This window comes from Diabrotica virgifera, chromosome 2 (genome assembly GCF_917563875.1).
Source record: "Diabrotica virgifera virgifera chromosome 2, PGI_DIABVI_V3a".
Taxonomy (NCBI): Eukaryota; Metazoa; Arthropoda; class Insecta; order Coleoptera; family Chrysomelidae; genus Diabrotica; species Diabrotica virgifera.
The window spans coordinates 260712142-260736964 of record NC_065444.1 but is presented as its reverse complement, the minus strand read 5'-3'; the positions used below and the strand labels follow the sequence as shown (position 1 = coordinate 260736964).

At 31.0% G+C, this 24823-nt stretch overlaps 1 protein-coding gene across 1 annotated transcript in view; it reads left to right on the top strand.

Moving 5' to 3' along the window:
- Positions 1 to 24045, top strand: part of LOC126879862 (NIF3-like protein 1) — a 33098-nt gene extending 9053 nt beyond the window's left edge. Inside the window, exon 3 of the mRNA XM_050643177.1 lies at positions 23706 to 24045. Within this exon, the coding sequence (XP_050499134.1) occupies positions 23706 to 23965 (260 nt within the window). The 3' untranslated portion in view covers positions 23966 to 24045. The remainder of the gene's footprint in view (positions 1 to 23705) is intronic.
- Positions 24046 to 24823: the final 778 nt, after the last annotated feature.

Here is a 24823-nt window from a genome sequence, read left to right as displayed (position 1 = left end):
CTTACCTAAAGAGTGTAAAGTTTACAAAATGACAGCATTGAAAATCTCGAAAAAGTTACCTTAATATTTTCATTGTAGATTTTATATGAATTTATAGAAAATAACATTTTTGCTTTTTTACGACATGTTAGTATATTATGCAACGAGAATTTAATGATGGTCACTATGAAGCGAGTATGACGGATACGAAACGAGCCGCCTAGCGGCGATTTTCTTATAGCATACGAGCTTCATAATGATAATAATTAAATGAAAGTTGTATACACGATTTTTTCTATGATCTTTCACAACAAAAAATATATTCAAATTTATTAATTTTGTAACGCAAACAAATTAAGTAGTTGTATGGTTTAATTAATTATTTTGTTGACACATTTATATTTTCAATATTACAATTATTAAACCCGTGTTGAGCTGGCCCCCCCCACTTGCAAAAATTAAAAAACAAATAGCCCTGATTTATGAGCTATTTATGAGCTCTCATATTCCGCAAACTAAAAATTTTGAGCTCGTTCCACTGAGCAGGAATTTAATACCCTAGTGGGGGGGGGGGGGCTGAGTCAGCCCCCCCACTACTTAAAAATAGGAATATTGAATCGGTTTTTGCGGCAGAATTACGAGCTATTTATGAGCTCTTGAAATTATATAGTTTCGATTTTTGAGCTCATCCCCTTCACCCCCCAAACAACCCTTTAATTGATTTAACTTAAGAGAAAGATGCTGAGAAAACTTAAAATATATCGTATTGCGGATATAATTCATATAGCTTATATACTCTAAGAATAAACTATTAAATCAACAGCATTTCGATTATTGAGCTACAACCCCTTCGCAAGAAAACCACCCTATCTTCCCGGCTTAAGAGAAAGTTGTACTTAAAATGCATTAAACAAATTATTTGGCGACTACATATCATTTAATAATTTATAAGCTTCCAAATTACGCGCATTTAGATCAGTAGATTGCAATTTATTTTGTATAGTGCAGTCACTGAAGGTAAAAATCAACGATTATCTTCAATTTCGGTGAACCTTCATCGATTTTCACGAAAATTGGTCAGTAGTTAGAGGATACGTCAAGAAACAAAGGTATCATGGTACCACCTTGCGCCTTTACCCTGAGGGTGGATACCGCCCCTTCTCGGGGGTGAAAATTATTTTATAAAAAATAAATGCACAAATCAATAAAAGAACAAATTAAAAGCAAAATTTATTATATAAAGTTAATAAAATAAGTCAATACTTTTTAAGTTATTAAAGATCAAAGATTTTAATTATTTGTGAAAAAAATGCATGTTTTGAAAAGGTTTTTTGTAAATCACTGAAAAACTTTAAGTTTTTACAAAAAAGGTAATAGTAGTTTAATTCGTATAGCTTATATTCTAAGAATAAACTCTTAAATCACGCGTCTTTCGATTATAGAGCTACAACCCCTTCGCAAGAAAACGACCCCATATTCCCGGCTTAAGAGAGAGTTGTTCTTAAAATAATTTAAATTAATTATTTGGCGACTACATATCGTTTAATAATTTATGAGCTTGCAAAATATACGCATCTCAATTATTGAATTGCCATTTTCTTTCTATAGTGCAGTCACTGAAGGTAAAAATCAACTAGTACCTTCGATTTCGGTAAATCTCCATTTATTTTCACGAATTGACAATAACAACTTGGGGTTTTAACCTGGGGTATATGTCACCCCTTCTCGGGAGTGAAAATTACTTTATTAAAAATAACCCCACAAATCGAGAGAGGGACAAAATGTAAACAAAATTTGTTATATAATGTGATTAAAATAAATCAATACTTTTTGAGTTATTAAAGATCAAATATTTTAATTTTTGGAAAGAAAATGCATGCTTTAGAGCGATTTTTCATAAATGACTCAAAAACTGTAAGTTTTTACAAAAAAGTTTTCATCACTAAAATTGAAGCTAATAAAAAATATAATAAATTGCTTACTTGAAAAACCCTTTAATGTTAATTTAAAGTAAGTTATTGGTAATTAAATGTATATTTTTTCCGCGACTGTTAAAATCTAAGGGTTCAAGCTTAAATAACGGGAAAGAGATGCATTTTATAACACTTAGGTACTAAATACTTGTCAAAGTACTTAGAAATACCTATGAAAAATAAGATGCAGAAAAAGTTGATAGTATCAAAATCCGCTCACCAATTTTCGTGAAAATGAATGGAGATTTACCGAAATCGAAGGTACTAGTTGATTTTTACCTTCAGTGACTGCACTATAGAAAGAAAATGGCAATTCAATAATTGAGATGCGTATATTTTGCAAGCTCATAAATTATTAAACGATATGTAGTCGCCAAATAATTAATTTAAATTATTTTAAGAACAACTCTCTCTTAAGCCGGGAATATGGGGTCGTTTTCTTGCGAAGGGGTTGTAGCTCTATAATCGAAAGACGCGTGATTTAAGTGTTTATTCTTAGAATATAAGCTATACGAATTAAACTACTATTAACTTTTTTGTAAAAACTTAAAGTTTTTCAGTGATTTACAAAAAACCTTTTCAAAACATGCATTTTTTTCACAAATAATTAAAATCTTTGATCTTTAATAACTTAAAAAGTATTGACTTATTTTATTAACTTTATATAATAAATTTTGCTTTTAATTTGTTCTTTTATTGATTTGTGCATTTATTTTTTATAAAATAATTTTCACCCCCGAGAAAGGGCGGTATCCACCCTCAGGGTAAAGGCGCAAGGTGGTACCATGTCACCTTTGTTTCTTGACGTATCCTCTAACCACTGACCAATTTTCGTGAAAATCGATGAAGGTTCACCGAAATTGAAGGTAATCGTTGATTTTTACCTTCAGTGACTGCACTATACAAAATAAATTGCAATTTACTGATCTAAATGCGCGTAATTTGGAAGCTTATAAATTATTAAATGATATGTAGTCGCCAAATAATTAGTTTAACGCATTTTAAATACAACTTTCTCTTAAGCCGGGAAGATAGGGTGGTTTTCTGGCGAAGGGGTTGTAGCTCAATAATCGAAATGCTCTTGATTTAATAGTTTATTTTTAGTATATATAAGCTATAGGAATTATATTCGCAATACGATATATTTTAAGTTTTCTCAGCATCTTTCTCTTAAGTTAAATCAATTAAAGGGTTGTTTGGGGGTGAAGGGGATGAGCTCAAAAATCGAAACTATATAATTTCAAGAGCTCATAAATAGCTCGTAATTCTGCCGCAAAAACCGATTCAATATTCCTATTTTTAAGTAGTGGGGGGGCTGACTCAGCCCCCCCCCCACTAGGGTATTAAGTTCCTGCTCAGTGGAACGAGCTCAAAATTTTTAGTTTGCGGAATATGAGAGCTCATAAATAGCTCATAAATCAGGGCTATTTGTTTTTTAATTTTTGCAAGTGGGGGGGGGCAGCTCAACACGGGTAATTATTAAAATGAATTTGGAGGATAAATTTTTAATATCCCTATCGTCTTCAGACATTTTCTTAAAAATATTTAATTTTTAAATTAGTCAGCTTGTTTACATATTAAGAACTGTCAAAGCGTATGTATTTCACTCGCCATTGGTCACTGCGCGTGTGCCACCTTCATCGCTAATGCCATATCGCGATTCTATTAGTTAAAAATCTGCATCGTCATGAAAATCTGCATCATAATGAAGCTTATTATGATAAAGGTAGTGAACCTATATTAAAGTATGAGCATAGAAAAAATATGTTATAGAACCAAATTGAACTTCCATATTAAGATATACCCAGTACATCGACTGAATCTACAGAATCCATTTCACATATCGTCGCCTTAATACTATAACCTAAACCTAAACTTAATACTATAACTACCTAAACCACCATAATTATCATAACTACCATATACTAATAAACATAAACCATACCATATACATAAACCACCTATAACTACCATAACTATAACCACCTAAGCTTAATACTAGAACTTGATAACTCGAAATTAGCAGTTTTGAGATAAACGGGTTTAAAGATTTTAAAGATATTTGTGCTGCTACCATGATGTTGGTAAATACGGGATTTCTCTGCAGCTCTAAAATACTGTTCCTTAACTTTTTGGCTACTGATCTATTTAGGAGTACGGTGCAAATTTGTTTTCCAATATGGAAAATAACGGAAAATTAAAGTTATCAACTTTTAGCACTACCATAATGTTAACATTTGGTAATGTCGCATGTCGTGCCAAGTTGCATCTTAGTGAACTTTGTAAAAAAACTGATTTTTAAGCTTTATTTTGGTGAAAATTAGCCCTCTGCCATGGGGGTTGCCAGATCTGCTAACAATTCTCGAATTTTTGCATTAACATGAACCGAATAAAGAGATAGCAATTACGCGGTAAGCTCAATGGTTTCAGAAAAACACGTGCTACAACTAGATAACTCGAGTTAGCTAGTTGTAGCTTTCAGTGTATGTTGCATTAACGATTATTCCGATTAAACAATAACTTGACAACTTATCTTGTCAAGTTTTAGCACTGAATATTAGGGGCATTTGAGTTTTATCAACCTCGGTCAATCATAAATAAATACTTATAACTCGTTTAGAGAGAGTTATCAAGTTTTTACGCAATATGGAAGAAAATAAAATACATCTTGTGAACTAGTTATCTAAAAAACATCAATTTTGGAGTTATCAAGTTATATGTAGTACTAAGGCGACGATATGAATATTGATGTTACACCAAGAAAACGGAAATTATAGTTGTTCCATTATATCTTTGCACAAACGTGATGATTCTGATTTTTAAAGAATTGATTGATGTGATGAACACAAATGATTTTTAAACAATTTAAATGAAAACAGTAAGTAAGTCGATATGTAATATCATTGATATCTCTCAATGTAATGACAATTTATAAGTTAGAAAATATTAGTTGTCTTACTAGCGTAAAAATAAATACTTCCGGAAGTAATAAAATTAAAAGAGCAACAGTTAATCGTTCTAACTATTATGTTTGAAAATAAAAACAATGACCTACAAAAACTAAAAGTTTAAATAATATGAAAATCCAAATGAAACAATAAATCCAAATAAACTAATAAATACAACAAATGCACTAATGTGACTGTCACTGAAAATGATAAACGTCTAAATTTATGGTAAACAAGGTATCAACAACATGCCGTACCGTTTATCCTCGTTTACAACCTATTGTGGTTTCTATGGACAAACGGCTTAATTTTGCGATACTAGTTTCTGTGAGTAAAAAAAGAGACCTAGTATAAAAAGTAATTAAAAGTATAATATAATGGAAGAACTATAATGGTACAATGTAATCGCAGCAGATTAATCAGTAGCCGAAGAAGAAGAAAATTTTCCTCGATATAAAAAACTGCTACGAAGAGAGAAAAAGCTAGCAGTCATGAAGAATATTGTTTCGGAACTTAGGAAACATAATTATTCAGAGGAAGAAGTTCTGGATATTATTTCAAAAATAGATGGACCAGAAGAAATTATTCTAAGGCAATAGAAAATTTAAAAATCAATCACTACCTCGATAATATTCGGAGCAATTTAAAGTATTTGCTTTGACCCTACATTATTATTCACTTGCTGCATATAATTATGTAAGGACAGTTTTTTAAACTTGCTTGTTGCATCCAAGAACATGGAACAGATGGTATCAAAGTATTGATGGTAAACCTGGCTTTACTGCAGTCTTTTAGAGCTTTGGGAACAAAAGCATTGTTAGATCCTGATAAACTATGCAGTTTAATTATTATAGATAAAATTTCTATCCGACATGAGGAATGGGTTGCTGAAAGAGACATATTCTATGGTTATATCGATAGGGGAACAGGATCTCAAGAGGCCACTAACGCCTTTGTTTTCTTGCTGAACTGTATCAATGACCATTTCACGGTTTCAGTTGGATATTTTTTAATAGAAGGAATTACAGGAGAGCAAAAAACAAAAGGTTTAGTCCAACAGTGCCTACACAAATGCCATAACATTGACATAAAGGTAGTGAGTATAACTTGTGAACGGCCGCCAAGTAAATTTCACAATGGCAGCTCATCTTGGCTGTAACCTAAACCATAAAAATTTAAAAACGAGCTTCAAGCATCCTTCAAATGGTGATGATGTACTGTTTTTGGATCCTTGCCATATGTTCAAATTAGTTCGTATAATACCTTAGAAGGGATGTGTATCATGTTCGATGATAACAATGAAGTTATATTGTGGAATTACCTACAAGAACTTATTTCGCAAATTTGCAAGAAAAAGAATCATTTCATCTTGCTAATAAATTAAGATCTCAGTATATAGCTTTTTATAACCAAAAAAAAAAAAGTTCGTCTTGATACTCATGTATTTAACTAAAGCGTTGCATCCGCTTTGGTCTTTTGTTCAGAGGAACTGCAGTTATAGCAATTGACGTAAGTTGAAACCACAACTAGATTTGTTATGATAATGAATAATTTATTTGACGTCCTTAAATCTAGAAATTTATTACAGTTTAGTTATAAAAGAAAGTATTCAAAATTATTCAGAAATAAGTAGTTTTCTACAGTCCACTGAAAAATACCTTAGTGCGTTAAAAACTAATGTTGGTGGTGCTCTTTTGTTAGACACTCTTCGTCACACAGGATTTTCAGGTCTTAAAGTATACCTAAAAAGTTTATCTTTTATACAAATCATTTGTAACTTCTGGCATATTAACTTTTTTACCATTCTATAAGTTCTCCCAGGATCATATAGAGCTATTTTTTGAAAGTATTAGATCAGAAGGTGGCTTAATTATGACACGACAGCTCGCCAGTTCATTTCAGCTTACAAAAAGTTATTAGTTCATGTTGAACTAAGTAATAACTTTAGAGGCAACTGCATATTATTAGAAAGTGTCCATTTTAAAATGTAATCCCATCGTGCACATAAATAAATCTTCAAGAGATTTTAAAAATCTTATCGCAAGATCCAGCTTTTAATGAAGTAGGCATTATGATTGCATATGTAGAGCAGGTCATTTTGTTCACTCATTGAAACTAAAAATAGTTTGTGCCGAATGTTCTAATGCATTAATTAGTACAAGAAAAAATCTATACTTTTTTTCATTTATAAATAAAAAAAATGGTTTGGAATATCCCTCAACAGACCGGAACTGCCAAATAAAATAGTAAATTGTATTGACCACAACAAATTATTTAGTGCCCACTAAATAATACTACTTTATTAATAAGAGGTCTCGTGGTGCGGGATTTGTCAGTCCTAGTCCTGCACATATAGAACATCCTAATATCAATATAGCGACTAGCTACAGCCTTTATTAGGAGCATTCTGTGATTATCTGAGAATTGTTGATCCATGCTATGACTAAGTAAATTTAAAAAGATGTCGTTGTTTATGTACCTCCGCAAAACGTTTGTAACTAACTCGTCGGTATTCATACGAGTTGGAGAAGGGACCTCTTTTAAAATTTTCTCAGCCATAAAGCAAATATCGATCACACTCTCAGATGGATATTGCAATCCTTTTTTATTTTTTTTATCAATAAATGAAAATAAAAAGTTGTTCCGAGTGACACTTACTAAGGCACTTAAACATTCATTACAGACTATTCTTTTTTGTAAGTAAAACACAACATAACCAGCTATATATGTAATTATGCTTTTTGAATAAACAGAAAACGGATTAATATAGCTGTGATCATGATCACTTATATCTACTGGCACGTCAGTACTACAACTACCACTCGACCTATAATCTCTGGAAGTGATATTAATGTGATCAGTGGGATTGCATTTTAAAATAGTTAAATCTTCCAAAGGAAAGCAGTTACCACTAAATTTATTTTTCAGTTCAACATGTACCAAAATTTTTTTATAAGCTGACTGAAAATGTCTAGCACTTGGGTTATTATTGTAACCGCCTTGTGCTCGAACTGAACTAAAAAATAATTCTATATGGTCTTGTGATACCTTGTAAAATGGTAAATACTTTAAAGTAGAAGGAACAACTAACTGGTTAAAAAGAACTTTTATACTGGATATGCATACTTTTAATCCAAGAAATCCAGTAAAACAATCTGTATCTAACATTAGTAGGTTCTGACCTCGAGCTGCTTTTAACTCACTAATATATTTGTCTGCTTCATTTAAAAAATTTAGAGTGTTATCATAGTTATTTAAACTTAAAGGCTTTTTAAAGCCATGCTGCAACAAACTTCTGGAATTAAGTATATCAAACAATTTGTTCATGATTGTTACAAATCTAACAGTTGCTTCAACTCCAGAAAATTGTGATAAACCTAACTCTTTATTGCAAAAGTCTAAAGCTACTGCAACACTTTCGCTTAATACCTGAGTAGCCAGTGACACTTTCATTTTTTGTCTGTGAAAATAAACATGTTGGGCCTTTAATTTATTGGCTAAATGAAAAGATTCACTCTGTTGGAGATAATGCAACTCCTTAAAATACCTCCATTCAATAACTCTATTCTTGTCATCTACAAAACTAGATTTATTACCTAAAGTGTTACGAACTAACTTAATCATATGACTAGGATCTAAAACTATAACTACATCTTTGTCTGTACAAGGATGTTTAAAAAAAGTTTGTAGGGATGAATGATTCAAATTACATCCTAATAGCTTAGCCATCGTGAGATTAACTGGAGCCCCGTCAAAAGTAACACTTACAACATCTACACCTACTTCATGGCACTTCCGCAGACACTCCAGGACAAAACTTTTTTTTTGTTCTCCAGTGCAGCCAGCTATCAAAAAATATCCTACAGGCATTTTCCAGGCACCATTAATACAGTTAACCATAAATACAAGGACATTTTTGGCTAACACCTGTTCCTGTACACCAGTACCTAAGTCAACATACCCATAACATTTTTTGCCTGGAACCCATTCTTCCTGTTGCCGGATAGACATTTCATCAAATATCAGACCACATATTACTTTGTCATTCGATGAGTTGACTTTTAGTCTTAAGGCGTCAAAGGATTCCTTCGTAAAACCGGGTTCACCATCAATGGCTGTATACCATCTACTTAGAGTCCTAGGATGAGGTAAACATGTATCAAATGTTCGCCTAACATATTTATACGCTGCAGGTGAGTAATAATGTAGTGTCAGAGCAAATGTTCGCAATTGCTCTGAATACTGCTTAGGTAGCGCTTTTTTTTCCACTTTTTTGAATTGCCTTATAAGAAATTCTTTAGGTGCTCCTAATTTTTCAAGAAGATCCAATGTTTCTTCTTGAACCAACCTTGTTTTCTTGAGTTTATCAATTACATTCTTCATGCTAGCTACTTGTTTCTCACTTCTTTGTAGTCTTCGACGAAGATTCCTTAATCTTCGTTTTCTTTCACTACTAATTTTCTGCGAACGACCTAATTCTTTATACATCTTCCGCTTCCTAGGAGTTAACTGACGTGATGTACTAGGAACATCTTGTGCTACTTCGGAAGTTACGTTCCCTGGCGATTGGATACATATATTAGATAATATCCTCACTTTTGCATTCTCCTGCATTTGTAGCACCTAAAAGAAAAAAACAAACGCTAGGTATCACAATATCAAAGAGATAATAATAAAATATGTAATATAGATTTACAAGAAATCAAAAAGCATACTGAATAAGTATTAAATAAACATAAAACCATACAAACAATAAACCAAATATATGAATATTTAGTGAAGGACATTTGAGTTTGCATAAATTCATTATCTCGAGAAGGGGCAATTTTGAAGAGAAATACAGGTTGATTTTTATTTTTAAATTAGGACTTTCTGGCATATAAAATACTAGTGACGTCATCCATCTGGGCGTGATGATGGAATCGATAATTTTTTTTAAATGAGAGTAGGGGTTGTGTGGTAGCTCGTTTGAAAGGTTATTTAATTCTCCATTGAGTAATATAAAAATAACCTAATTATTTACACAGGGTGGCAAACAAAATTTTGAATTAAATTAATTGAGACAAAAAGAAGAATGTATGTAATTTATTTAATGCAAAATACATTTTACTGCTGTCAGAGAACAGAAAAAAAATGTTAATTTGGAAAATAAACATTGCTTTTCGCTTAAATTATAAATGTTCAGACTGCTAAGAGGCAGACAATTTAAGCGAAAAACAATATTTATTTATCAAATAAACATTTTTTCTTGTTTTCAGACAACAGTAAAATGTATTTCGAATTAAATAAATTACATACATTCTTCTTTTTGATCAATTATTTTATTTAAAAAATTTTTTTTGGTCACCCTGTATAAATAATTTGGTTATGGTTTATAGTACTGAATAGAGAATTAAATAACATTTCAAATGAGCTTTCACACAACCCCTACTCTCATTTAAAAAAATCATTAATTATTACGACCTGTCTGAGGATTTCTCTTCAAATTTGCCCATTCTCGAGATAATGAATTTATGTAAACTCAAATGTCCTCACTGTATATATTATACATATAAACAAAAAAAAATATAAACAAACAGTAACGTATACGCACTTAATTACATATTATGTGCAATACATTATTACATTATAAACAATTAAATAGATTAATTTTAATATTGCATGTGACATAAATGTGTTTTAGACATTAATTACAATAAATTGAAGAAATGTAGTATTTGGTAATATTTTAGATATTTATTATTTATTGAGGTTGTCCATTAATCGGTTTTTCATAGAATTGTGTTGTTCTGTTTCCAATCCATTGTTTGATTTCATATTTATGTATATGTTTTTTATAATTTTTAATTTGTTTTAAATTCTCCTGTAGACAATTAGATATATATTCTGGGCCCTATGTAACCAACATATCTCTTGAGTATGGATTTATTACAGTGGAGTCCCGGTAATCCGAAATAATTGGGACCGAACCCATTTCGGATAACCGAATTTTTCGGATTATACAGATTTTCTTAAAACACCCTTAAAGAAAAAATAACACGATGCCTATCATTAAGTACAGTACTTTCGTTTTTTGAACGCAATAAGAGCCTATGATAATAAGAAGGAAGTAATGAAGCCTTTAATAAAAAACACATTCATCTGAGACGTAGGATCAAACACCGTTTTTCAAGACAAAAATTTGATTGCTCTCTAAAGCTATTGCCAAATTCTCTTTCGGATTAAGCGGATTTTCGGATTACTAAAGTTTAGATTAGCGGGACTCTACTGTACGTTTAGGTAAAATTGCAATAGTCCTTGTGTACCTGGTTTGATGGGCTATTGCTAAAGTCTAATATTATTTTTTTTCCTCTATATGCATGTATAAGAGCTTTGTGACAGAATAATTTACGTACAGTTCAAAATTGACTTTCGTTATATAACAGCTTGCTGGAATATCTTAAATTTGTCTCATAAATAATTCTATTTAGCCACTTCTCAATAATGTTTATAGAATGCAAGTAATTATTTCGTATTCCACACTATCCTAAAATTCCAAAGGTAAGTTTAGATTGTATAAGTGCTTAATAAAGAATTCATAAATGAGTTATTCCTAAAAAATATTAAAAAAATTGAACCTTGATAGGATATTTTTTTTATAAAATTAGTATTTTATAAAACTTAGTACATAATATACAAAATTATAACAAGTTTATCAAGAAACTAGTTGAAATCTGCTCCTACACACCTATTACCTATTCGCAAAATTAAATTCCGACAGAGGGCGCTCAAAATTTCAAAGATGGACGATAACTCGAGGAAAACAATTCATTTTGTCATTTGATCCCATAGTTCTAAAACGTTAAATTAAAATCATTTACACGAGTGTTTTGCCAAAGTAACCACTAAGTTTTGCCACTAAGACATCTTATAAGTTAAAGACGACTCAAAATTATGTTTCATCTGTATGCATTCGTTAAAATTTGATGCTAACTACCGATTTGTTTTTACCTTTTTTTCATAAAAAATGTGGCCTCCGATAATCACACAGCGTTTTAAAAATTATTAATCTATATTAAAATTTCTAATTTTGTTTTTACTTTAATTTATAGGACACTACAATTTATTATACACTAACAGATAACATTTTTTAATTAAATAAAAACTGCAAACTACCTAGGTTTGCTTTCAAGATGCAGTAGAAATAAACAAACCAAGACACGTTAAATGCCACTAGGAGCACAACCGAACCATAATTTACAATGTACATACATTGTAAATCCCAAATCATGATTTCCAAAGTTTATACATTGTAAATTATGATTCGGGAGTGTTCCTAGTAGCATTTAACGTGTCTTGGTTTGTTTATTGCTACTGCATCTTGAAAGCGAACCTAGTGTAAGTAGGTGAATTTATTTTATAAAAACTGAGTTTTGGAAATTATGAGGTGGTCGGAATATTTTGTATAACAATGTACATTCTATGTACAGAATATATACTGCATTTTGTTTATTTATTTAATTTTACAGTCACTTAAACATTAAAAAATATTACGTTTAATACAAACGTTAAATTAACAAAATGTGTGATTTGGCATTAGTTAGTTTACATTTACATCATTATGTAGAGTGTAGAGTATAATAGGAATGAATACTGAGGAACACTGCAATCGTGTTTTTAAGTTGAATTCACTGTTAATTACAAAATAAACTGACCGCAAATATGTACACATATTATTTTAATAATTTATTTATGTTACCTGAGATTCACCAATTGTAGGGATTGCATTTTCTCGCAAACGAATAGGATAAGCTAAGGAAGTCCGATCTACATCCCTCTCAGCAAAATGTTTTGTACATAATCTGCTTCCTTTGCTTGGTTCCCAGTTCTCTTTATTTACGAACTGTATCCAGGCCTTTCTCCTTTTAACATCTTTAGGAAAACTACAATCATATAAACCAAGTTAAAAAATTACCTGTTATTTTTACATGCATTATCACTAAAATGGAAGTAATACCGCCCTGTCCACTGTTTATGCTTAGATACTAACCAATGTAAGGAGATTTTGGTTGAGTTTTCTTTATTCATTCGAGCGTTATAATTACACGACGGGAACGCACACGACGGCATACTATTGTCACTATAAAATCACTGCAAAAATAAGTTCAAAACAATTTATAAAATATATTTTTTAAGTTCACAACTAAACCAAACAACAAGAGCTGTCAATAGTGTCAATGAGACGCACAACATGGCCGAAGTGATCCCATCTACCACACCACATGTCATATCCCCTCCCTCCCACATCACTGGTTCGAACAGTGATGTTAGTGAAGAGATTTGCAACGATTCTAGCGATTTAGAAAGCTTCACATCAGAAAATCAAGATTTGTCTATTCAAACACAGGACTATGTTATAGTAAGATACATGACAAAAAAAACTGTTAAACATTATGTTGGTCAGGTTATTAAGATAAGTGGAGAAGAATATAATATTTCTTTTATGAAAAGAATTGTGGCCGGCAAATTTGTTTTCCCCGACAACCCCGATGAAGATACCGTAGGGGAAGAAGACATTTTACTAAAGCTGCCCCCTCCTGCCATTAGTGGAAGTACAGCTAGGGCTGCTCGCCAGTTTATGTTCCCTGTGAATTTTTTCCAATTTAAAATAGACTAAAAAGTGTTTTTTATTAAAAATCCCACTATGGACCACTATGATTCCCACAATGGACCATATAGCGGTTCATAGTGGGACGAGTGGTCCATAGTGGGACTTCTTGAATAACATTTATTATAAATAAAGGATTACTTGAAATTATTATTTTACTTCGTTGCATCCATACTTATGCATAGGTATCCTTAGTGTAATTTACAAACGATTAATCAAGGTGCTATACACTTTTGGAAAAAAAAAACGTCCCACTATGGACCAGTTTACCCTACGCACATAATCCTTTTTCTACTGTTAGGTGTCGAGGGAGGTGCTTCTAGCTCAGATTTGCACTTATTTTGCAATGTCTCTACTATATCGCTGTTCCACTCTTTTATTGGTCTACCTGTTCTTATTTTTCCTGTTTGTTTAGCTTATACGCTGTGAGCTCGTACGTAGAGGGGATATTTACAAATTCGCGAACGCCAGTAGTGACAAGTCTGTAAACCTTTACCGGAAATTTGACATAAATGTCAAAGTGATTAATTTAAAATTAAAATTAAAAACATTAATTATAAAAAATATTAGTTGGTCAAAGTTGTGGTATATATTTTTACCTTAAATATACTTACGTTTTAAATACTGAATTTAAGTTTTTTTTACTGTTCCGTAATATGTAATTAAAAATTATTCTATCAATCTTAGCGCCACCTATACGATAATTGTAAAGGTATCCGAAGTAAGAAATTCATATTTTATCAATAGAACGTCAAAATGATTGGCAAAATCTTTAAAAAATCGATTACAATTTAATTACTTTTTTGCGTTGTAAATATTAAGCGATAACAATTAAATAATCAATTTAAAAATTACCGGTGAAAGTTGAATTAGTAATCCGCTAGGAGCGCCACCAGCGAAGCTCAGAGCGTATCGCTTAATATTTACAACGCAAAAAAGTAATTAAATTGTAACAGATTTTTTTAAGATTTTGCTAATCATTTTGGCGTTCTATTGATGAAATATTAATTTCTTACTTCGGATACTTTTACAATTATCGTGTAGATGGCGCTATATGATTAATAGATTGATTTATAATTACATATTACGGAACATTAAAAAAACGTAAATTCAGTATTTAAAACGTAAAGTCGACTTTACATTACATGATTTATCATGTGATTTGTCATATGATTTGGTCATGGAGTGAAATTTACATGTTTACACTGTGTGATGATTTTGCATTGTTTATACGGCTCGTTTTGTCATAAGCATTGTCATGCGGCTCGTCATGGGAAAAATCATATGACAAATCACATGATAAATCATGTAGTGTAAAGTCGACTTAAGTATATTTAAGGTAAAAATATATAGGTACCACAGTTTTGACCAACTAATATTTTTTATAATTAATTTTTTTAATTTTAATTTTAAATTAATCACTTTGACATTTATGTCAAATTTCCGGTAAAGGTTTACAGACTTGCCACTACTGGCGCTCGCGAATTTATAAATATCCCCTCTACGTACGAGCTCACAGCGTATAGTCATAGTCATATTTTATTGATCTCTTAAGACACTCAAAATAAATGTATAGGATACGTCACTGTCACTACAGAATTCAGTATAAAAAAAACATTAATGTGGATAATACAATATTCACAATGTAACAAAATTGACAAAACATAAAATATATAAAATAACATTTTTACAAGTAAAATATGAACCTACTGCAGTTGGCCCTCCAGATATTCATTTATAGAATAGTATGCTTTTCTTAAGAGTAAATCTTTAACATTTTTTTTTTAATTTAGTGGAGAGTGGTATTTCTTTCACAGTTTTTGGCAAATGGTTGTATAAGATCAGTCCATAAAAAACAGCCATAAGACCGGCTATGATGGACGGAACTGAATGTTGGGCAGTGAAAAAGAAATAGGAACAACGAATGCATGTGGCGGAAATGAGAATGCTTAGATGGATGAGTGGAGTGACAAAGAAGGATAAAATTAGAAATGAGTATATTAGGGAAAGTCTAGGTGTGGCACCAATTGATGCCAAAATGAGAGAGCATAGGTTAAGATGGTTTGGTCATGTTCAACATCGAGACGTTAATCACCCAATACGAAGAATAGCTGAAGTGCAGATTCCTGAAAGGAGTAGGAGAGGAAGACTTGGGGAGAGACGATAAGGCAGGACATGTGGGTAAAGGGGATTAATATTGATATGACCCAAGATAGACTTGTGTGGAGAAATGCAATTAGGGAAGCCGACTCCGCATAGGGATAAGGCAAAGAGAATGATGATGATGGTTGTATAAGGTCAGTCCTATATATCTGAAGCTATTTTGAAATTTGGATGTTCTGTGTTTAGGAACTCGTAAAGGTTCAGCACTTCTTGTATTGTAATAGTGATTGTCTGCATTTACTGGAAATGTATTTATTTCCTCTTTTACATAAAATAAACATTTATAGATATATAGGCAGTAGAAAGTTAAAATTTGATGTTTAATAAAATTTGGTTTACAAGATTGTTGATAATCCAAATTAAAAACTTTGATAACTTTGTTGATAATCCAAATTTTCACTTGCAAGATACTATCCATTCATGTTATATGACCGAACCATACTAATTTTTTCTTCTTTAATGTTAACAATGTGTAACAATTTAATTTTAAGACTGTTTCTTATTTCTTCATTTTTGAGTCTGTCCTGCTTGCTCCTATCATTCTTCTGAGGTATTTCATCTCTACTGCTTGTAATGTACTTGGGTGTTTTCTTTTTAAGATCCAGTTTTCTGCCTGATATATCAACGTTGGCCTGTATAATGCTTCATAATTATATTTCCTTGATATTTCTTTGTTGTTTTGAGGAATTCTCTATTTAATTATTAATATTTTCCTGCACTCTCTTCTCTAGTCTGTTGTTGATATCGTCCTTGATGCTTCTTCCTCTGTTATTTATTACTGTTCTCAGGTAGTTGTTCCATTTCCTGACTTCCATTTTTCTAAATTGTTATCTAGCTTTCCTGCTGTTTCAGCGAATTTCACCTTAAAAATGGGATATTTTTGATGTCTCGTATTCCCTAAACCTGTTGTCCGATTTTAGTGATTTTTTTTAATGTGTTATAGTCTTATTCTTTAAGAATATCAATGTGGTAAAAGTGTTACTCATCATCATCATCATTTGGCTCTACAAATCTATGTGAGTCTTGGCCGCGTTTACTATTTCCCTCCATTGTTGTCGTTCCTGAGCAGCTATTTTCCATTGCTGTACTCCCATTTTGCGTAGATCACTGGCTACTGCGTCCTTCCATCTCTTTCTTGGGCGACCAAGGTAATAGAGAGAGACTTGGGTAAAAGTGTTACTGGACAAGTAAATGTTATTGTATACTGGGTGTAACAATCATACCGTGTTTTTTCCTCAAAGTTCGGAACACCCTGTGGAATATTTCAGCATATATAAAATATTGAAATTAAAATTCGATTGTAGCCTTAAGCTTTCTTAACATTTGCTTTTTGATTTATTCGCTTATGTTGGATAAAAAAAAAGATAGGTACTTTAACAACTAACAACGTTCTTCATCAATACAGGGTGTTTCTAAATAAGTGCGACAAACTTTAGGGGGTAATTCTGCATGAAAAATAATGACCATTTGCTTTATAAGCATATGTCCGCAATTGCTTCGTTTCCAAGATACGGGATGTTGAATTTTTTCTTACAAACTGACGATTTATTTATTGCTCTAAAACCGGTTGAGATATGCAAATGAAATTTGGTAAGTTTTAAGAGGTAGTTATTACGCATTTTTTGACATACAATTAAGAATTTTATATTCACCATTGGCGTGTATACGGGTTATATTACCCGTATGCACGCCAATGGTGAATATAAAATTCTTATTGTAGTAAAGAAAAGAGAGACGTTCTCACAAACAATTTATTTTACCACTGACGACCGGTTTCGCTGTTTACAATTTATACAGCATCATCAGGCCCGGTTGAAGTAAAATCAAATGCTACAAACAACAAAAATCAGAGTTAGTTAGGTGGTCTGGTTTAAATAAAATTTAATGATACAGCCAATATCAAAGTACATATGTTCATGCATGTACATGAATACCCACATGTATGTGCCCATGGTGTACAATCCTCATACTCACAAACATGCACGCATCCATGTGCAGTGGCAAGCAAAAGTATGTCAAGTATATGATATATACTTACTTTCCGGTATAAGGGAAGAATGTAGTAGTATTCAATATCATACTTTTCTGTGCACTTTGCTAGAGGGATGGTTGGTGAAGGTCACATTAAACCGATAGTCTAATTTGTTAGTTATATATAGTGATGTTATTTTAATTATTAATGTAGCTTTTAATTATATATGATAGTTAGATGTTGTGCTGGGTGTGCGACTTTTAGAACAGATTGGTCGTTTATGTAATAGATGTGATCTGTTTGTGAATATTTATTTGCTATGTTTAAAAATTGAAAATGAAGAAATTGAACAATAGTAATTTGTTAAAACTTTTTCATATAAAAAATTTTTTTATATGAAAAAGTTTTTTATATGAAAAAGTTTTTTATATGAAAAAATTTTTATATGAAAAAGTTTTAACAAATTACTATTGTTCAATTTCTTCATTTTCAATTTTTAAACATAGCAAATAAATATTCACAAACAGATCACATCTATTACATAAACGACCAATCTGTTCTAAAAGTCGCACACCCAGCACAATATCTAACTATCATATATAATTAAAAGCTACATTAATAATTAAAATAACATCACCATATATAATTAAATTAAAATAACATCACTACATATAACTAACAAATTAGACTATCGGTTTAATGTCGTATTTCCCTACTAAACCCCTCAAGACCCCACCGATGTTTAGTTAATATATTACATTGAAATCTTTCCCTTCACCAACCATCCCTCTAGCAAAGTGCACAGAAAAGTATGATATTGAATACTACTACATTCTTCCATTATACCGGAAAGTAAGTATATATCATATACTTGACATACTTTTGCTTGCCACTGCACATGAATGCGTGCATGTTTGTGAGTATGAGGATTGTACACCATGCGCACATACATGTGGGTATTCATGTACATGCATGAACATATGTACTTTGAAATTGGCTGTATCATTAAATTTTATTTAAACCAGACCACCTAACTAACTCTGGTTTTTGTTGTTTGTAGCATTTGATTTTACTTTAACCGGACCTGATGATGCTGTATAAATTGTAAACAGCGAAACCGGTCGTCAGTGGTAAAATAAATTGTTTGTGAGAACGTCTCTCTTTTCTTTACTACAATAGTATGGACTCACACATGCAACCCATTCATTATTTTTTATAAAATTCTTAATTGTATGTCAAAACGTGCAATAACTATCTCTTAAAACCTACTAAATTTCATTTGCATATCTTAACCGGTGTTAGAGCAATAAATAAATCATCGGTTTGTAAGAACAAATTCAACATTCCGTATCTCAAAAACAAAGCATTTGCGAACATGTTTATAAAGCAAACGGTCATTATTTTTTCATGCAAAATTACCCTTTAAAGCTTGTCGCATTTATTTAGAAACACCCTATATTGATGAAGAACGTTGCTAGTTGTTAAAGTACCTAACTTTTTTATTATCCAACATAAGCGAATGAATCAAAAAGAAAAATGTTAAGAAAGCCTAAGGCTACAGTTGCGTTTTAATTTAAATATTTTATATACGCTAAACTATTTCACAGGGTGTTCCAAACTTTAATGAAAAAACACACTATTATTGTTACACCCAGTATACAATGACACTTATTCTTTTTCTCATGATCATCTTTCAGTGCGTCACAGTATTTCGATTTCTTTCTAACGCATTAAATTGTATGTGACAGAAAAAAAGGCACGTCGGTGATTACATTTCGTCGGTGACATTTATAACATTTATTCTAGTTATTCTAGTTGTCGATAGATGGCGACATAATAAAAAAAATATATTTTTTTAAATAGATAATAATATTACAAATATAATCTGTATAATTTATAAGACTATACAAATCAAAGAAAATACCATTTTATAAATGCAAGAAACACATTTGATTTGTTTTTATTCCAAATTGAAAATAAAATGTGACAACTGTCAGATTTAACTAAAATGTCATGTTAGAATAAATGTCATAAATGTGTATTATCACGGACTTACCCTTTTTCCTATCATTTGTTACGCACTGAAAAATGATCATGAAAAGGACAATACCTGTTTAGCAACAATACTATTACATCGATATTCTTGAAAAATAAAGCTGTAACATACTAAAAAAGGTTTTTTTAAGTGGTACCCATTTTTAAGGTGGTGTGTTAATTTTGATGCTTAGTGTATTTCATCTGAAATATATGGATATCTCTGCATTTATCATTTGAATTATATTCCATCCTATTCAGTATTTTGTAAAAGTTTTCTTGCATTCTTTCACTATTTCATCTATTACATTTATAAAAAGTACTGGGTTTAAACTATCGCCTTGTCCAACTTTTTGGCATTATTGTAATTATTATTGTTTTCATATACATACTTTTAGTTGCTTCTATTAGGTATTTGCTTACTTTTTTCTTTTTCAGGCTCTCTCATATAGTTTTCCTTTAAATTGAATCAAATTGGACCCCTTTTAGGACCATATTTGTCATATCATCCATCTCATACAAGTGTTTGTGACATTATGAAGCAGTCCATACAGCTTTTTCAGTCCCTTATTTGTTCATTATACCCAACCTTCCACCATCCTTTCTCTCTTCACTCACGGGAAAATTCACGTTGAAATATTCGATTTGAAATTTGACGAATAAGAACCTAGTTTTTATTAGCTACAACTCTCCTGCTGGGTCTACAAACTTCGTACATACACCTAAAAATATTTTTTTCGATAAAATACTTACTTTTTGAGTTATTTGCGAAAAACTTATAAAAACCTGTCCTTTTTTGTTGAAAAATGAACACATTCACTTGCAAATAATTCGAAAAGTATTGACTTAGTACAAAAACTTCATAAAACAAAAGTTACTTAGAATTAGTCAGTTTATCCACTTCCGGACTTACTTTGAACATATGTTTTTCCACCCCCGAGAAGGGGTAGTACTCACTATTCACCCCCATGGCAAAAGCACACATCGACACAATAGGCTATTGATTATATTGAAAATAAGATAGCTAAAAGGAACTACAACGTTAACGAGGTTTTATTATTTCATATGGTCAATGGACATCTATTTATGAAAAAACCGCGGAGTGCTACCATTTAAAGGGGTGCGTTTTTGAGAAATGGGTGAATTAGTCCCTGGGCACAGGTTACAGTAGGGTAAGTTCTATGCACTTTTGGTACAAACATACCTACATAAAAACTGTTCCTGGTTAAATTTCCTATCTAAATATCACTTTTTAAAGTCAATGATACTTTTTTTTACAAAAATATATTCAAAAGAAAAAGCACAAAGGACCCCAAAAGAAAGAAATTTTGTTTTTTGTCCCATAACTTTTGTCCACGAGGATATAGGTATAGACATTGCTTTACAGAAAAAAAATCTACGTATTTCTTCTTTAAAATGTTGTTTAGTAGAGGTAAGTAGGATTTATAGTTTTCGAAATATGATTTTTCAAAGTTCGCCACTCACAGCAATGTTGGGCAATTTTCGTTGTTATTTCGCAAATATTGTTCTGTAACTTTTTTCTACGTAACTTTAGGTATATGCAATGGTACACGTAATAGAAATAGAAATCAATTACCTTTAAAATTGTCTACTGTATAATACGTATAACGTTGTACGACTTTTTTTAAAGAGATTATGGTTTTTCAAGGTTTTATACTTTTAACGATTTTTTATAATATAATATAAAAATAAAATAATATTATTATATAATATATTATATATTATATTATAATATTATATTATATAATACCTAATATAAAAAAAATATTATTTTTTACATTTTTTAAGATAATTTTTGAAATTTCTCATTATAACTTTTTTTCTTCTACATTTAGGTATATATTATATTATATAATAAAAAAGCTTATTTTGTTTACTTTAAAATGGTGTATTACAAAAAAATTCTAGGATTATTTTTTAAATTTCACATTATAACTTTTTTTTTGTACATGAATTATATATTGCTCAATAAAGAGGGCCAAGAGAGCTTACTTTTTGTTCTTGTAAATGGTGTATCATCTATATTTAAATAATGGAAACCGAGTGATTCTTTGATATTTTTTTACCTGTATTATTTAAAATTATTTCTTTTACAAAAATTACATAAACATTAGTCTTAGAAAACATCACTTTAGTAAAAATTATTTAAACGTTGACATTTAAAAATTTTCAAGATCAAAGTCCATCTCTTCGTTATCAATAGCTTCGGTATCTTAGAGTTCTCACAATTAGTACCCATGCATATGCACTTCTTGCAGAATATTGAACAACAACTAATTCCTATCTTCCTACAACCGCCGTTTTTTGTACATCCTTTGGTACATTTACATGCTATTTTTTCAAGCAAAGCTTGTGGTGGTGGTGCAGGAGCTTTGACAGTAAATATTGGAATTAATCCATATTTTGATGTTTGCCCTGCCGAGTCAAGTGGATCCAAAGTCATCATTCTCTTTGACTTATCCCTATGCGGGGTCGGCTTCCCTAATTGCATTTCTCCACACAATTCTATCTTGGGTCATATCAATGTTAATCCTCTTTACCAGTGGATCCCCTTTACCAGTGGATTTTTAAGTGGATCCAAAGTAGTACCTATAAAAAATAAGATTCAATCATAACACACAATCACATAAAAAAGTTATAATGAGAAATTTAAAAAATAATCCTAAAATCAAAAATCGTTGAAAGTACTTATTACATTTTCAAAAAGCATATCTTATTCAAAAATAATCCTAGAATTATAATACACCATTTTAACTTAAACATTGTATTGTGGTTGGTGTTACATGACATGTATGTATTAGATAACTCAAAACCGTTATACCTTGGAACATTTCTGAATTGATTTAGGTGATATCTTTTGTTTGTAATTGTACTGACCTATATGTTATCTTATTCTTTTTTTCTTTTTCTTTTTTGTAACTGTAATTATTTTCTCTCAAACCACTTTGCTATGTTATATTATGATAATTTATGTTATATAATTGTATAATTATGTTATATAATTTAGAACACTGTAACATTTATATCTGAATAGGGCTTGCCCGTGTATAAATAAATAAATAAACAGAATAAGCTTTCTTTTTTATTAGATAATGTATACCTAAATGTAGAAAAAAAAGTTATAATGGGAAATTTAAAAAAATAATCGTAAAAAATATAAAAACTCGTTAAAAGTATAAAATCTTGAAAAAGATAACCTCTTTAAAAGAAGGCGTACAACATTATACAGTAGAACATTGTAAAGGTAATTGATTTTTATTCATCTTACATGTACCATTGCATATGCCTAAAGTTGCGTAGAAAAAAGTAACAGAAAAATATTTGCGAAATAACAAGGAAAATTGCCCAAAATTGTTGTGAGTGGCGAACTTTGAAAAATCATATTTCTAAAACTGTAAATCCTAATGACCTCTACTAAACATCATTTTAAAGAGAAAATATGTAAGTTTCTTTTCTGTGAAGCAATGTCTATACCTATATCCCCGTGGACAAAAGTTATGGGACAAAAAACAAAATTTCTTTCTTTTGGGTTTCTTTGTGCTTTTTCTTTTGAATATATTTTTGTAAAAAAAGTATCTTTGACTTTAAAAAGTTATATTTAGATAGGAAATTTAACCAGGAACAATTTTTATGTAGACGTGTTTGTACCAAAAGTGCATAGAACTCACCCTAATGTAACCTGTGCCCAGGGACTAATTCACCCATTTCTCAAAAACGCACCCCTTTAAATGGTAGCACTTCGCGGTTTTTTCATATATAGAGATTAATTGACCATATGAAAAAATAAAACCCCGTTAACGTTGTAGTTCCTTTCTATAATACATAATCAATAGCCTACGCCTACAATATCACTTTTTTTCTTTGATACGTTATGTATGCCGAATTTCATGTCAATCCAAGAGGTTCTTTCAGATACTGAGCAAAAGCCTTGACTAAAATGTTGTAAAGATTATTTGTTTCAATTTCAGATTCATACATTAACACCGTAGCTATCTGTGCTGGCTCAGGAACATCAGTACTCAGTGGAGTGAAAGCTGACTTGTACTTAACTGGAGAAATGCTTCACCATGACGTACTCGAAGCTACACAACAAGGAATTCATGTAATTTTATGCAACCACAGTGATTCGGAAAGAGGTTTTCTTAAATATTTCCAAAAAAAATATGACATTGAAGGAATTGATGTTAAGATATCAAAGGTTGATAAGGACTGTTTAGAAACAATGTAATCGTAACTAAAAATGATAATTTTTTACATAAATAATATGTTTGTTTAAAAAAATTATTTTAAATAAAATGTTTCATTTTATTGAGCCTATTTTTAACACCTTGGGCCTATTGAGCCTATTTTTTAACTTACGCTTGCTGCGTTACGAGGTATACATGTCTCATATACCCCATTTGAAAATCTGGCTAATTTCTAGGTTCCGGTATAGCTCTCTGATCTCTGCATTTGTTCGTCTTCATCGTCTTTTAATCCCCGAATATCTTCTCCCAGATGTTCAGCATATTTTCTTAATTTTTGTTTACAACCCATGTTTGGCTTCCGTTAAGAGGAAACAGTAGCTATCAACAGGTAGCGAAAACGCGTTCTAAGATTGAGGCTGTAATTTTGAATATTTTTTCGAGATATTTGGCACACGTATTCGTAATATAATAAAGAATGGCGGTACAGAGCCCAATTTGAAAAATATATTAATATGTGGAAATTACTCTGTAATTAAATACAATATTAAAAAAACGAGCCTGTACCGCCATTAAGAAGAACAAAAAAATACACTTTCTTCAAATAAACATTTTTATCCGATGCCTAGATTTTGTGTCATTTTGGAACTACTAATGAAATAAAAAATTTTAGTGTTGGATGCCTAGATTTTGTGTCATTTTGGAACTACTAATAAAATAAAAAATTTTAGTAGTTCCAAAATGACACAAAATCTAGGCATCGTATAAAAAAGTTTATTTGAAGAAAGTGTATTTTTTTGTTCTTAATGGCGGTACAGGCTCGTTTTTTAAATATTGTATTTAATTACAGAGTAATTTCCACATATTAATATATTTTTCAAATTGGGCTCTGTACCGCCATT